Here is a 15,392-nt window from a genome sequence, read left to right as displayed (position 1 = left end):
GTGGGTGGGGGAGGGACTCTTGTGGGAATGAAAGGTTATGGATTAGATTCTCATGCTTCTCATTGCTCATGACTGTGTGTGTGTGCACTGCCTGGTGCTTACAGGAGGGTTCTTGCAGGATAAGCTGTCAGTTACTATACTGCTTACATTGCTTTTTTTGTTTTCCTGTGGGGTTACCTGCTTTGTAGCTATACGCAGGAGGACTGTGCATGAAGAAAGAGAGGAACCATTTCATGGCAGTCTTTGTGCATTGTATGCAGCAGTGTCATGTTTTTAGGGACATGCAGAAGTTTCTCTGCTGCTGTATGCCATATGCATGAGGCAACAGCCTGGCACTCACACTCAGCTGGGGAGACCCTCTTCAGAAGAGGTGGGGGAGCTGGAGCCCTGCTACTTAGAGAGGCACTGAGGTTTTAAGACATTCTTATAAATAAATATCTGAAAGCATTTTGTTCTTTGTTTAATGCAGAGGGGCAGAAATGTACTCATCAGGATCAGATGGAGAGCTCCGATTCTTATGGGGAGCTCTCGGATGGCAGTGACCTGAAAACTCCAGAGAAACAGAATACTAGTGACACTTTTCCAGTTTGTGACATGACCGTCGTCAAAAGCAAGATGGAGACTGAGGTTGAGAAGAGGTATCCCTGTCCTGAATGTGGCAGCTTTTTCCGATCCAAGTCTTATCTGAACAAACACATTCAGAAAGTGCATGTGAGAGCCATGGCTGGGCCTCTGGGAGACCTGGGTCCTGCCTTGGGCTCACCCTTTTCTCCCCAGCAGAACATGTCACTTCTGGAGTCTTTTGGCTTTCAAATTGTGCAGTCAGCATTTGCTTCTTCCCTAGTGGATCCAGATGTGGAGCAGCATGTGCTGGGTCCAGAGGGGAAGTGAGACCAGGAGGCTGTGGAACTGGAGAGGCTGTAGTCATGGAGCCAAAGGAACTTGGCGTCGAAATTCTGGCACTGACCTTTCTTTGGTCTAATTTTAAGGGGGGAGTAATTTGTTTTTAGCATTGATTTCTCAGCCTGGTGTTCCCAGCCCGGGGCTGCTGCTAGGACATACCATTGTGAAAGTTGCTACTGTTGCTGTAAAAGCACACCTGTATTTGCACCTTAAGAACATAAATTTCTGTTATTACATGAAACAAGCAAAACTTGGTGTCAGGCTGTGAGCACAGTGGCAGCATGATCTCTGTCACCTGCTGAGAAGATAAGATCATTAAATGCAGCTCTTGGGTTTTATTAGATTATTTTTTGGTAGGTTCTGCATTAAATCTACTGTCCAATCTAATTCACACTCTGGATCCTGTTCCATTGAAAGGCTTCCCTTGGCAGTTGGAAAAATTTGCAGCAGGCCCAGGGCTGAAGTGGGACATTCTTGGCTATATTTTAATTGTAGCTAACCAGTTTTAATTATAGGGAACAGAATATTTTATATATGAATATTTAAGAGATAATAGCATTTCTTTTCATGTCCCATAGTACTATAACAGTACTGGGGTGTCGGTGACTCTGGCTGTGACATGGTGCTTCCTGTTGAGTTGTGCCAGAAGTTGCAGCTGTTGCAATGAGTTCTCCTTCTCATCTTCAGGTGGGGAATCCCAGCTAATGTTGGGCAGGGCCATGACCTCTAGTGCTCCACAAGATTTAAACCCAGATGTTCAGCTGCAGTACACCTGGTGCTCTTTCTTGTTGGAAGAAGTTTTAATACAGTGATGATCTTCCCTTTTTCAGAAAAAAGAGCATAAGAGGTCATAGAATAGGGTATATTTGGAAGCAACATTCATAAATTCTATATCTCATTGGGTCCTCTGCTTTGTAACTATGCACAGGAGAAGGTGATGGATGCATGGAATGGCTTCCACAAACTGAAATAGAAGCGCTGAGGGAGCCTGGTATAAGCTGAGCATCCTTGGTTGCAAAGTAAGGGGAAAATTATTAGAGTCATTGGTATTATCCCAGGACAAGCAGGCAGCATATTCTTGACTGATGGGTGACGGCACCGACGGAGCCCCGGTACGGACAATTTTAGAGTGATTGCACTCTAAGAACTTTAGAAAGTTCTAGCTAGGCCGCACCGCGCGTGCGCAAGTGCCTTCCCGCCCGACGGAGGTGCGCGGTCCCCAGTTTCTTAGTTTCCGCGGAGCTAAGAAGACGCGTGTTTCCAACGGCTGTTGGAAATTTTTTTCAGGTATTTTCGCCTTCCCGCTCGCGCGTTTTTTTCTCTTCGAGAATTTTTTTCCTTTTCTCATTCTAATTTGTTCGTGTAAAAAAAAAAAAAAAAACCCAACTACTTTTTTCTTTCGTTTTTTGCGGTCGACCCCAGCAGGGCCTGTTGGCACCATCAAAGCCTCGGGCTTCGATTTTTCTACAGCCGTTTTTCCATTCATGCCCCCGTCACCGGGTTTTAAAAAGTGCCAGCGGTGTGCACGCCCTATATCTCTTTCCGACCAGCATAAGTGGTGCCTTCAATGTCTGGGTCCGGACCACAGGGCTGAAACCTGCACCCGCTGTAGTTCTCTTCAAAAGAGGACTTTGAAAAACCGGCAAATACAACAGCGGATCCTGTTCGGTACCGCTATGGAAGTTCCTCCGGTATCGACGTCGGCAACTTCCTCTAAACCGACACCGACAGTTTCAGCACCGCAAACTACATCACCGGTGTCGCAACCAGTAGGTAAGCCGGCTAAGAAGCCTCCCCTACTGTCCTCGGGCCGCCAGTCGAACAAGCAGTGAGCCAAGTCCTGCAGACTGCACGCCGACCCCGTAAGCGCTCCGCTCCCATCGAAGTTACTGCCTCTTCATTGGCATCGACTTCACCGGAGCGTCGAGCTGCACCGCAGGTACCGAGCAAGAAAAAACCGGTACCAGTGCCATCGGGACCAACGTTGGATGAGCGTATTGCCTCTATCCTTCAGGTCCAACTTAAGGAGCAACTGCAACAATTGCTCCCGGCTCTATTGACTCCGACCCTTCCAGTGTCGGTACCCACTGAGCCTTCGGTGCCGATTGTCGATCAGCCTCTATTATCGGCATTATCGGCACCGCAGAAATCTTTATCCATGCCTATTCTATCAGCAGAACCAAGGTCTCATCGACGCACTGTTCTTTCAGTTTCTGATCCGGTACCGGTCTCTGAATCCCGTACCGCTGTGCAGTCACCAGGTACCGTATCGACCCGTTCAGGGAAGTCGGTACACAAGACAAAACATACTGAGACATCCACTCCACTCTCTCAGGGCCACCTTCAATCGGTACGGGACCCTGACTTGTGGGATGACTCTGATGATCCCCTCGGTACCGAGGAGGATTATTCGTCTGAAGAGGATGACCCATCGGTGCAGGATCCTGCTGCTAAACCAGAGCACTCCTCCTTCACCAAATTCTTAAAGGAGATGTCAGACTCTCTTTCTATTCCTCTGGAGTCTGACTCTAAAAAATCCAAAGCATTTCTCGATGCTTTGGATTTTGACCAACCTCCCAAAGAGTTTTTAAAGTTGCCCCTCCATGACATCTTGAGGGAAACTTTCTATAAAAATTTGGAAACTCCTTTGACAATACCAGGAGCCCCGAGAAAACTTGAATCTCTTTATAAAGTGATTCCTATTCCAGGGTTCGACAAACACCAACTCCCCCATGAGTCTCTGCTGGTGGAGTCGACCCTGAAGAAATCTGCAGGAGCTAGTGTTTATGCCTCTGTCCCTCCTGGCAGAGAGGGCAGGGCCATGGATAAATTTGGGAAACGCCTTTACCAAAATGCGATGTTGGCCAACCGTTCAGGTAACTACGCGTTCCACTTCTCTTTTTACCTAAAGCATCTCATCCAACAGGTGACTTCTTTTCAAAAGTATATACCGGACCGTAAACTTCCTGCTTTTCAGCAATGCACCTCTAGCCTTTTGCAACTCAGAAAGTTTATGGTCCGTTCAATTTATGATACTTTTGAACTGACATCACGGGCCACTGCTATGTCTGTGGCAATGAGAAGGTTGGCATGGCTTCGAGTCTCAGACCTGGATGTAAACCACCAGGATCGACTTGCCAATGCGCCCTGCCTAGGGGATGAGCTGTTTGGGGATTCCATGGATACCACCACCCAAAAGTTATCTGCCCATGAAACTAGGTGGGACACCTTGTTGAAAAACAAGAAGAAACCTCCTCCTCCTCGTCCATTTAGACAACAATCTTCCTATCAGAGGAGATTTTCGGCTCGGCCGGCTCAACCTCATCCTCCCCAACCTAGGAGACAACGTGAACAGCAACAACAGGCTCGTCAGCAGCAACAGCCTAATGTCAAACCTGCTCCTCAACCTAAGCCGACACAGCCCTTTTGACTCCCTTCTCCAGGGCATAGCCAGTCTTCCTCCCTCCTGTTCTCTTCCTCAGCCCATAGGAGGTCGACTTCGAATTTTCCTCTCTCGCTGGGAGGTATTCACCTCCGACCAGTGGGTTCTTTCAATCATAGCCCACGGCTACTCTCTTCCAGACTCCTCCACCTTTAGGCCTGCCAAAAGAGTCTGCTTCCACCCACTCTCAGTCCCTCCTACTGGCTCAGGAGGTTCACTCCCTCCTCCTTCTCAATGCCATCGAACCAGTTCCTCAAGACCAGCGAGGCCTGGGATTTTACTCCCGGTACTTTCTAGTACCCAAAAAGACCGGAGACCTCAGACCTATATTAGATCTCAGAGATCTCAACAAGTGTCTGGTCAAGGAGAAGTTCAAAATGTTATCTCTTGCAACCCTATATCCTCTTCTCTCTCAGGGCGACTGGCTATGCTCTCTCGATCTCAAGGAGGTGTACACTCACATTCCTATCCATCTAACGTCCAGGCAATATCTACGCTTCCTCGTCAACCAGCATCATTACCAGTACAAGGTGTTACCCTTCGGTCTAGCCTCCTCCCCCAGGGTATTCACCAAATGTCTGATTGTGGTCGCGGCTTATCTCCGCTCTCACAATTTTCAAGTCTTCCCTTATCTGGACGACTGGCTGATCAAGGCTCATTCTCCTCAGACCGTTCAACTTGCTACCAATCAGACCATTCTCTTCCTTCAACTGTTAGGGTTCAAAATCAATCGACCCAAGTCGCATCTAATTCCAACTCAACGACTTCAATTCATTGGAGCCATTCTGGACACACTTCAGATGAGGGCATTTCTTCCAACAAATCGCCTTCACAACATACTTCATCTCTGTCAACGGGTGTTGCAGCAAACGTCCATCTCTGCAAACCACATGATGATACTCTTGGGCCACATGGCCTCCACAGTGCATGTCACTCCCTTCGCACGTCTCCACCTACGTACTCCTCAATGGACCTTAGCGAACCAGTGGTCTCAAGCGATCCTTGCTCACAACTCATATCTGTGACCTCGTCTCTTCGGCAGTTGCTTCTTTGGTGGTTGACATCTTCAAATCTATCCAGAGGTCTGCTGTTCCATCTACCTCCTCATCAACTGGTCATCACCACGGATTCCTCCCCCTATGCATGGGGAGCTCACTTGAACGAGTTCCAAACTCAGGGGTTTTGGACTGCCCAGGAAAAGAAACACCACATTAATTTCCTGGAACTCAGAGCGATGTTTTACGCCCTCAAGGCTTTTCAACATCTTCTTTTTCCTCAGGTACTACTCATTTGCACAGACAACCAAGTTGCAGTGTACTACATCAACAAACAGGGAGGGACGGGATCCCGTCTCTTGTGTCAGGAAGCTCAAAGGATTTGGACCTGGGCGACTGCTCGTCACCTATTCCTGAAGGCAGTCTACATCCAAGGGGAACAGAATTGCTTAGCAGACAATCTCAGCAGAATTCTTCAACCTCACGAATGGACTCTCGACCCCTCGACTCTCCAGTCCATTTTCTCTCAATGGGGCACACCTCAAGTGGATCTTTTTGCAGCTCCCCACAACCATCAACTGCCCCTGTTTTGCTCCAGACTTTACTCTCCTCACCGTCTGGAACCCGATGCATTTCTCCTGGATTGGACCAATCTCTTCCTTTATGCATTTCCTCCTCTTCCGCTCATGCTGCGCACATTATTCAAGCTCAAGAGGGAACAAGCCACCATGATTCTCATCGCTCCACGGTGGCCCAGACAGCATTGATTCTCCCTTCTGCTTCAACTCAGTTCCAGGGAACCCATACCTCTTCCACTGTTTCCTTCACTACTTACACAGCATCAGCAAACTCTACTTCATCCCAGCTTACAGTCTCTGCACCTGACAGCTTGGTATCTCTCGGGCTGACTTCGGCTCACTCTCTCCTTTCTCAGCCTGTCCGTTCTATTATTGATACCTCCAGGAAACCGTCTACTCTTCAATGTTACCAACAAAAGTGGTCTCGGTTTTCTTCCTGGTGCCTTTTACATCACCATAATCCCATGTCTACAGCAGTGGGACTGGTGTTGGACTATCTTTTGTCCTTATCTGACTCTGGTCTTAAATCCTCTTCGATAAGAGTTCACCTTAGTGCTATTGCAGCTTTTCATGAGCCGATTCATGGAAAACCCCTCTCAGCTCATCCCTTGGTTTCGAGGTTCATGAAGGGCCTTTTCAATGTGAAGCCACCTCTTAAGGCCCCTCCTGTTGTATGGGATCTTAATGTGGTTCTTTCTGCGTTAATGAAGCCTCCTTTCGAGCCTTTGGCCACAACGCATTTTAAATTTCTAACTTGGAAAGTGGTCTTCCTTATAGCTCTCACTTCTGCCAGGAGGGTCAGTGAGCTCCATGCACTGGTGGCGGATCCACCTTTCACTGTTTTTCACCATGATAAGGTCGTCCTCCGTACACATCCAAAATTCCTTCCTAAGGTTGTGTCTGAGTTTCATCTTAACCAATCCATCGTTCTACCTGTTTTTTTCCCAAAGCCTCATTCTAATCCAGGTGAACAGGCTTTGCACACCTTGGATTGTAAACGTGCTCTGGCTTACTATCTTGAACGCACCAAACCTCACAGATCATCTCCTCAACTGTTTTTGTCCTTTGATCCTAACAAGTTGGGTCATCCTGTATCTAAACGCACCCTGTCCAATTGGCTTGCTGCTTGCGTTTCATTCTGTTATGCTCAGTCGGGCCTGACACTGGAAGGTTCTGTCACGGGCCACAAGATTAGAGCTATGGCAGCGTCTGTAGCTTTCCTCCGTTCCACTTCCATTGAGGAAATCTGCAAGGCTGCTACTTGGTCCTCAGTTCATATTTTTACATCTCACTATTGTCTGGATGCATTCTCCAGACGGGATGGACACTTCGGCCAATCTGTTTTACAAAATTTGTTTTCCTAATGGCCAACCTTCCCTCCGTCCCTCTTCTTGTTAGCTTGGAGGTCACCCATCAGTCAAGAATATGCTGCCTGCTTGTCCTGGGATAAAGCACAGTTACTTACCGTAATAGGTGTTATCCAGGGACAACAGGCAGATATTCTTGCGTCCCTCCCACCTCCCCGGGTTGGCTTCTTAGCTGGCTTATCCTAACTGGGGACCGCGCGCCTCTGTCGGGCGGGAAGGCACTCGCGCACGCGCAGTGCTGCCTAGCTAGAACTTTCTAAAGTTCTTAGAGTGCAATCACTCTAAAATTGTCCGTACCGGGGCTCCGTCGGTGCCGTCACCCATCAGTCAAGAATATCTGCCTGCTGTCCCTGGATAACACCTGTTACGGTAAGTAACTGTGCTTTAGGCAAGCAGAAAATCCAATGAAACTGCAGTAATATGTCAAACAGAAAACAAAAACTGCAGAGATGATGAACAAGATACCAAATCTTTAATCAGTGAACAGTTTGTATCTGAAATATATGGTCCAATTGGGTCCTGGTTTATAACCCAATTGGACCATATATTTCAGATACAAACTGTTCACTGATTAAAGACTTGGTTTCTTGTATATCATCGCTGCAGTTTTCTTTTTTGTTTGCTGTTAGTCTTTGGTATTATACCAGGAATAAAATTTGGACAGTTTTAAAGAGCCTTACAGTCTTATCTGCTTTGTTTTTCTCTACACTGAGGGAAATTTTGACATATATTTAACCTCCTAAGTAGCTGTGAGGATTTAAACCATATTCTACTGGTGCAGTGCTTTAGGATGATTGATCTACTTTTTTTGGCAACCAGTAAGGAGAGACATGAAACCCACAAAAATAGCTACTGTATGTTCCATGCCTGATTTTTTTTTTTTTTTTTTTACTAATGTTGCATAGTGAAGTTCAAAACTTCTTCATGTGGGAGAGCTTCAGATGTGTAATGGAAGAGTTTAGCTCACTGGTGAGGTAGGAGGAGGTAATCTAGGCATATTACTCTTAGGTCAGTTGCTGGCTCTTACCTTTTTTAGTTATAGCATCAACCACTGAGCAGAGATGAAGGCCAGCACAAAACAATGTAGTTTGTATTATGGTTCACATCTGTCCATGTCAGCACTTCTGTCTTGCTCTGAATACGCATCCTTCCATCCTAAAAGCAAATAAGTTGGAGGTGAGCTGCTGAATTGTATACTTTAGGGTTTCATAGCACAGGCTTATCCTCTGCTGTTGGGAATTTGTTACCTGTGTGCTGTACTGGTTCCAGCATATCCTCTCCTATCACATGTACTTAGGGATTTTGTTATACTTTAATAAGTGACCAGCAATGTCAGTAAGTATTCCTGAGGCATGTACATAGACAAACATTGAATACAGTAGGTATGCTTAACACATGCCTTAAAATAGTGCTGTAAACCAACAATAACTAGGTTGATATATCAATATTCTAAGAGACTTAATCGAAATACCTCAGCCCCACCACTCCACCGCAATAATAATTTCTAAAGCGGGAGATTTACGTGGTGCTTCATCATTGGTAAATCGTCTCGAATCGCCGTGATTGTATTCATTTAAATATTTTTTATTTTAATTTTTCATTTTAATTTTTTACTTATCAATAAATAGAAAGTTATAAAAGTGTATAAGATTGTATACTTAACATCTACACACAGCTAAACCTGGGAGTCCGACCCGACATGTTTCGCACTACATGTGCTGTCTCAAGGGTCTCCCGAGGTCGCCGCAGTCATCCGACTCGCAAGTATGAAGTCTGTGAAAGTCTTTCACAGACTTCATACTTGCGAGTCGGATGACTGCGGCGACCTCGGGAGACCCTTGAGACAGCACATGTAGTGCGAAACATGTCGGGTCGGACTCCCAGGTTTAGCTGTGTGTAGATGTTAAGTATAAAAGTGTATAAGATTGTATACTTAACATCTACACACAGCTAAACCTGGGAGTCCGACCCGACATGTTTCGCACTACATGTGCTGTCTCAAGGGTCTCCCGAGGTCGCCGCAGTCATCCGACTCACAAGTATGAAGTCTGTGAAAGACTTTCACAGACTTCATACTTGCGAGTCGGATGACTGCGGCGACCTCGGGAGACCCTTGAGACAGCACATGTAGTGCGAAACATGTCGGGTCGGACTCCCAGGTTTAGCTGTGTGTAGATGTTAAGTATACAATCTTATACACTTTTATAACTTTCTATTTATTGATAAGTAAAAAATTAAAATGAAAAATTAAAATAAAAAATATTTAAATGAATACAATCACGGCGATTCGAGACGATTTACCAATGATGAAGCACCACGTAAATCTCCCGCTTTAGAAATTATTATTGCGGTGGAGTGGTGGGGCTGAGGTATTTCGATTAAGTCTCTTAGAATATTGATATATCAACCTAGTTATTGTTGGTTTACACGATCTAGCTGAGTGGGTTGGTTACACAACTACATAAATTACTGGTTCCAGATTAAAGCTTATAGTTAAAATAGTGCTGAACATCTGCAAAAATAAAGCCAGAAAAAAAAAACCCTGGAAATGAATTAAGAGCAGAAATGCTCTTGACTATAAGAATGGATCCACAGTCCAGAGCATTAATCTGAGTGACTTTAAATGTTCTTTCACTGTATATAACTTTATATACACAGAATGTAAAAGCCAGTAGTCATAAGCATGTCTCTGGATTGGAGTAACAGGGCAGTTGTCTTTCCTTTAGGCTTAAGGTTACATCATTACTGCTGTAACAGGGCTTAGAGATCCACCGAAGGTAGAATCTCGCAAAAAGTGGGTTTACTCTCATTATCAAGAAGAAATTGCTTAGGTACAAACTTATGTGCTGTAAAAGTATACTCCTTTTTAGAGCTTCACTAATAATGACCGATCTTGCTGGTTTATTCAGTCTTTTGTATCCTGATCTGGAAGTCCCTGTTCATTTTGATTGTTACATTTTCTCCAAAAGACTTTATGGAGAGGGGTTATTGTATTCACCATGAAAAAGTATAAACTCTCTATTGCCCCTTCTGGAGAGGCATGACATGGCCAGCTCTTTACACACCCCTCTTTCCTGTGCCTAGCTTTGGCATCTTTGTATACATCTTCCCCCACTGAAGCCCTAGATGTGTAGAGATGGCGCCTTGTAATGGCACGGCAGGTAAAGAATATAGAATGATAACATGCTGGGATTTCCTGCTTCCATTTCTCATCCCATTTATGTAACCTTGTATAGATTCTTGTTAGAAGTCTTAAGTGTCAGACATGATTCTATACAAAGCATTTTTCTATTTGTGGGTGTTTTGTATCTGCTATTGGAAACAAATCTCTGTATAGCAGGTACAGAGTGGTTTTAAATAGTAATAAAGTGAAATGGAAATAAACACGACTTGTCCACATTATTTTATGGGCAGGGTGCATCTTCTAGAAATGCCATATGAAGCCTCCACATCTGCCCCGACCTCAAACATACACCTCAGTACCTCTGGAAGCATTGGTTGAGGTAGATACACGTTTTTGTGCACAAAAGGGAAAGGTAAGAAGTTGCAGATTAATAAAGCAGAAAGTAAGGAAATTGCAGGCACTGGGGTAGGCAGATGGGAACCAGCATGCTATTCACAAAAAAAGCAAACAGGTGGCCAGGTACTATCCAGCAGGACCACCTGCATGTATGTTTTGTAGCTGTTTAGTGTAGCCATAGTCTGCTCTCTATACTATTTCAGGAGAGTTGGTCTCTCTTATGTCAGATGGTTTACACTTTTGTAGCAAAGTACCAGAACAGTAGCAGTAATAATCCTGCTAGAAATATTTTGAAGGAAAAAAAAGTTACATCCTGTTGCATGTCCTTCTTCAGGAGTGTAACACCTTTAAGGGACTGTAACTGGAAACAAAGAAGACTGAAGTTCACAACCTGTATTTCTAGTTATATCTAGTGCAACAGATACTCCATTCCTGAAGGTGTGGGTAGTCAATCCCTTCTCATGAGAATTCTTGTAGGGAGCTTCATTATCATTCTTTTGTTCTGCATCCCATCCTTCTGGGCTGTCCTCTAATTCCTCAGTTGTCTCTCTACAAGTGATATGGAAGGAGCCAGTCTTTTCTGCTCATGTTTGTTTTTCAAATTATATTTGGGTTTTTTTGGACGGCTTTTTAGTGCGGGAAAGCGCAGACTTTGAGGTCAAGGGTCTGCTTTGGAGTGCACCCACTTGGACAGCATAAATAATGTGTACAGCAGTCCTTTGTACTGTTATGCTATCACTCGTGTTCTCCACAAACAGTACTTAATAACATATTCATTTATAATTTTTTCTTATTAATTGGTATTCAGAAGTGCCAGTATTAGCCAATTGGTTTGAGTGGCCAAATACTATGTGGCACTAGCCTCATCAGACCGTTTTGTTTTATATAAAGTGCATTAGTGCTTCTATACTTCAGTGCTTGAGTAAATAAATAAATAATCTTTCAACTTATCTTTTTTTCTGCATTTTCTGAGTTTTCCCTTTGTCAGTAGTTATCGGGAAGGGACCTGTCATTCCGACATGTTTCGCCTGAAGGCTGTATCAAGAAAAAGTCCCCCCTTTTGCTTTAGCTCCATACCATCCCGATCATTGGAAATTTTGTGCAACATGCACTAATAATAATAGCTTTATTTATATCCCGTCATACCTTTCAGTTCAAGACAGTTTACAACAAGAGAGACTGCATGAATGCAGCTAAGTTACATCATGAGTATGAAGTAGGAGGAAACGGGCGTGTAACGTAGTTATATACAACAGGAGCATGCCGGAAGATGTAGAGGAAAAATGATTAAGGAAGTTTAACAAATTTGTCAAATAAATGGGTTTTCAGTGGTCTTCTGAATGATTGGTATGACAAATGGTTAAGGAGTAAGTCACTTAGAGTATTGTTCCAGATTCCTGCTTCACACTTCAGGGCTCAGGGGCTGTTCCCTTGAGAGCAAGGCTCACTCCAGATTCGTCTGCAGTGGCTTGAGCACAGATTAAGGGGCTTTGTGGAAGTTTTTCCAGGATTGGGGTCAATTACTTTTCTACTCCTTTTTGTGTGTGCGTGATCCGGTAGGGTTTGAGGTCTCCAGCTGGTTCAATGAGCTCAAGAGGTAGACGGAAGACACAAGCAGTCTGGTTACCAGGCTTGTTGAGGCAGAGTGCTCTCCCTGTAAACTGCTAGCAGCTTCCACACTTGCAACTCCCAACAGTGAGTAACAGGCTGGTGGGGTCTTTAAATCCAACTTTTTTTTTTTTTTTTGGGGGGGGGGGGTTTCTGGGGTTAGAGTTAGGTTCCCCCACCTCTAAAATCCTAAATGCTAATTTATATTCCAGTGCAATAGGTAAGACATTCTAGACAGATGGGTTATTTCCCCATAGCCACGTGCTGCTGAAGAAGGAATCCACTCCAGATTTTTCACTCTGCATCTACTGTACGTCAGTGAGTTCTCTAGCTCCACCTATAGTTCTTTCCTGCATACCTGCCTGCAGGAGTGTTCTGCTCTCCCCATTTTATTATTTTAATTTGGTGTAATTGTCCCTTGGGAGTTTTGGTGCTTGGAATGATTTTAAAGCTGCCTGCATGAGAATACACAGACTTCATTGGGTGCCTGTTAGTCAGCCTGCATAGTTTTCTCTGGAGCTCGGGACCGTCCCTGAGGTGGTCTTACCTACTATTAAGCAGGGGTCAAGTGCAGGCTGTTGGGCACCCTTAGGAGACTCTGGTATCTCTCAGGGTGCTGGCTGTGTCTTCCCGCCTCCGCCCATCCCGGTGCTTATCCATTGGTGCGCAAGGGTGAAGGTATAGACAGGTATGGGAGTCTGACTGGCAGCCCAAAGATCAGCTTTGTAGAAGCATTGTGGCAGTGAATTTTCTCATTCAGTGACTTTGAGAGAGTTAAGGCAGGCTGCAGCACAGATCTTCTGTCAGGTCACAGTGAGTACACAGGCTTATAGCCTGTGAGAGGAATTGGAGGAGTGGGGTTTCAGTGTTTCTGAATGTTCCCCTCCTAAAAAATCCTGAAATTGTTGTTTTTGGAGTTTGGGAAGTGTGAAAAATATTACAATTTTGGCGCAAATATTGTGATGACAGCTATCTTGGATTTTTAGCAATTTTTTTTCTAAAGCTCCCTGTTTCTTCAAAACTGCACATTTTGCCTGGAAACATGCTGGCCTGGAGTCCTTGGGCTCTCCTCATATGGATTCTTGCCAGGATTGTGCAAATTGAATGCTTTTAAAGCTCCTTGTGCTGCATGGTGCAGCAGGGGGGCAGCAGCATTCAGCTTAGTCTCTCCCCTTGAAGCAGGGGACCAAACACTCTAGCTGGGAATAAAATCCTACTGTCCTGCGCTTATTTAAGATTGCAGCTGTGCTGGACCTTATTTCTGAATCCTTGCAGGAATTGAACTTGGCCACTCAGCCGGCTCAGTCCACTTCTTCCTCCTGGCTTTGTGGTTTGTGCTTCCTCCTGGCTTTGTGATGTGTGCCTGGCACCCTGATATCAGCGTTCTGGTCTTGGAGCAGTTTGACTTTCCAGTTGGTGCTCTGAAAATTGCTAGAGCTATGTCATGCTTTTATCTTTTGGCACAGGAGTGTCAGCAGATTTTGGGTCAGCCCAGGGTGGATTTTTGGTGGCGCAGGTAACTGAGTCTCTCCAGTGAGGGTGGTGTAGTGTTAAAGGATATGCAGGACTCTTTGAAGCAGCTGCTGAAGTGGTGGATCCCCATCCTCAACTTCTTTTGGATGGGACAGAATATATGATTAATTAATTATATGACCTTATGCGAGTTTTAGCAAAGGTGTCTGCGTACTCTATCTCTGCCTGCAGACTGCTGGTGATTCCACATCTAAGGCTTCTTTGACTAGACTGCCTTTTAAGGAGCAGTTATTGTTTGACAAAGGTCTGGACGACCTTATGGATTCTGTGATGGATCATCACCCTAAGACTCTGCCAGATAGCAGACCCAGACACTCCAGAGGTTCTGGTTCTAATTTTCATGGCTCATGACGATCCCATCCGTATGCAAGTACCACATTGCAGAGATTTTCACAGGGCTCCTGACAACAGTATACTGGCTACAGGCATTCCCAGCCTTACACCTCCCGTTCTGTGACCTCTGCCAAAAAGGCACAATGACACCATGCCGAGGGATGTCCCTCTTCATATAGGGGGCCAGCTCTCAGTATTTCTTCCTGCATGGATGTACATTATGTCCGACCAGTGAGTCCTGGACATTATTTGGTCGGGCTACAAGCTGGAATTTGCCTGGCCTCTGACAGATTGGTTTGTGGACTCTCCTAAAGGTTAACCAGACAAAGCGCTCAAGGTTCAAGCCACCATTCAGCGCTTGCTAGATATTCAAGCTATAAAGCCAGTACCACTCGAACACTCAGGTTCAGGCAGATACTCTATACTTATCCCCCTCCATATTCACAGAGGTTAGGGGCAAAGCTGGCCCGTGAATACAAAAAAATTGCAAATAACTTTAGGGTTGACTCTGACCCATCCCCGTCTCCTTCCCACCTCCCAGACCTCTCCACTGTACTTACTTTTTAAAGCCTAGTGGTCTAACGGTGAAGCAGGACAGGAGTGATCTTCTTACTTTCCTGCCCCATGCAGAGCCGGGAACATAAATAGCTGCTGTGAGTTCCTACGAGACCACGGGAATTCACGGCATCCATTTTTGTTCCCAGTTTTGTACAGGACAGGAGCTAGACCACTAGGCTTTAAAAAGTAAGTACAGTTGAGAGGTCTGGGAGGCGGGGTGTGTCACCAAGACAAAAACCGCGAATAACCGCAGTCGTGAGTTCCGAACCTGTGAATATGTTTGTTAGTACTTATACACCGCCCTTTGCAATAACAGCAGAGCGGTTTACAGTTTTAAACTCCATTAACAAAAGAAAAGATAGGAAAAAAACCTTTTATTGTGCTAAAGAAAGGCTCAGAAGATGAAGGCCTATTCTGGATCTCCAATACGTGAATGTGGCTCTCAAGGTTTGATGCTTTCAAATGGAGGTCATTGCCGCAGTGGCCCCAGGAGAGTTTATTGCCTCTTTGGATCTCATGGAGGAGTTCTTGCGTTTTCCCATTTTTCCAACTCGC

The 15,392-nt window shown here is 45.1% G+C and overlaps 1 protein-coding gene across 2 annotated transcripts in view; it reads left to right on the top strand.

Annotated features, from left to right (window-relative positions):
- The window catches only part of PATZ1 (POZ/BTB and AT hook containing zinc finger 1), an 83,499-nt gene extending 82,261 nt beyond the window's left edge, over positions 1-1,238 (top strand). For both annotated transcript variants that reach the window (XM_033955687.1, XM_033955688.1), the window contains one exon: positions 470-1,238. In XM_033955687.1, coding sequence (XP_033811578.1) covers positions 470-891 — 422 coding nt within the window. In that variant the 3' untranslated portion in view covers positions 892-1,238. The remainder of the gene's footprint in view (positions 1-469) is intronic.
- Positions 1,239-15,392: the final 14,154 nt, after the last annotated feature.

The sequence above is a fragment of the Geotrypetes seraphini genome, chromosome 8 (assembly GCF_902459505.1).
Source record: "Geotrypetes seraphini chromosome 8, aGeoSer1.1, whole genome shotgun sequence".
Classification (NCBI taxonomy): domain Eukaryota; kingdom Metazoa; phylum Chordata; class Amphibia; order Gymnophiona; family Dermophiidae; genus Geotrypetes; species Geotrypetes seraphini.
The sequence above is the reverse complement of the archived record's forward strand: the minus strand, read 5'-3'. Positions and strand labels throughout refer to the sequence as shown.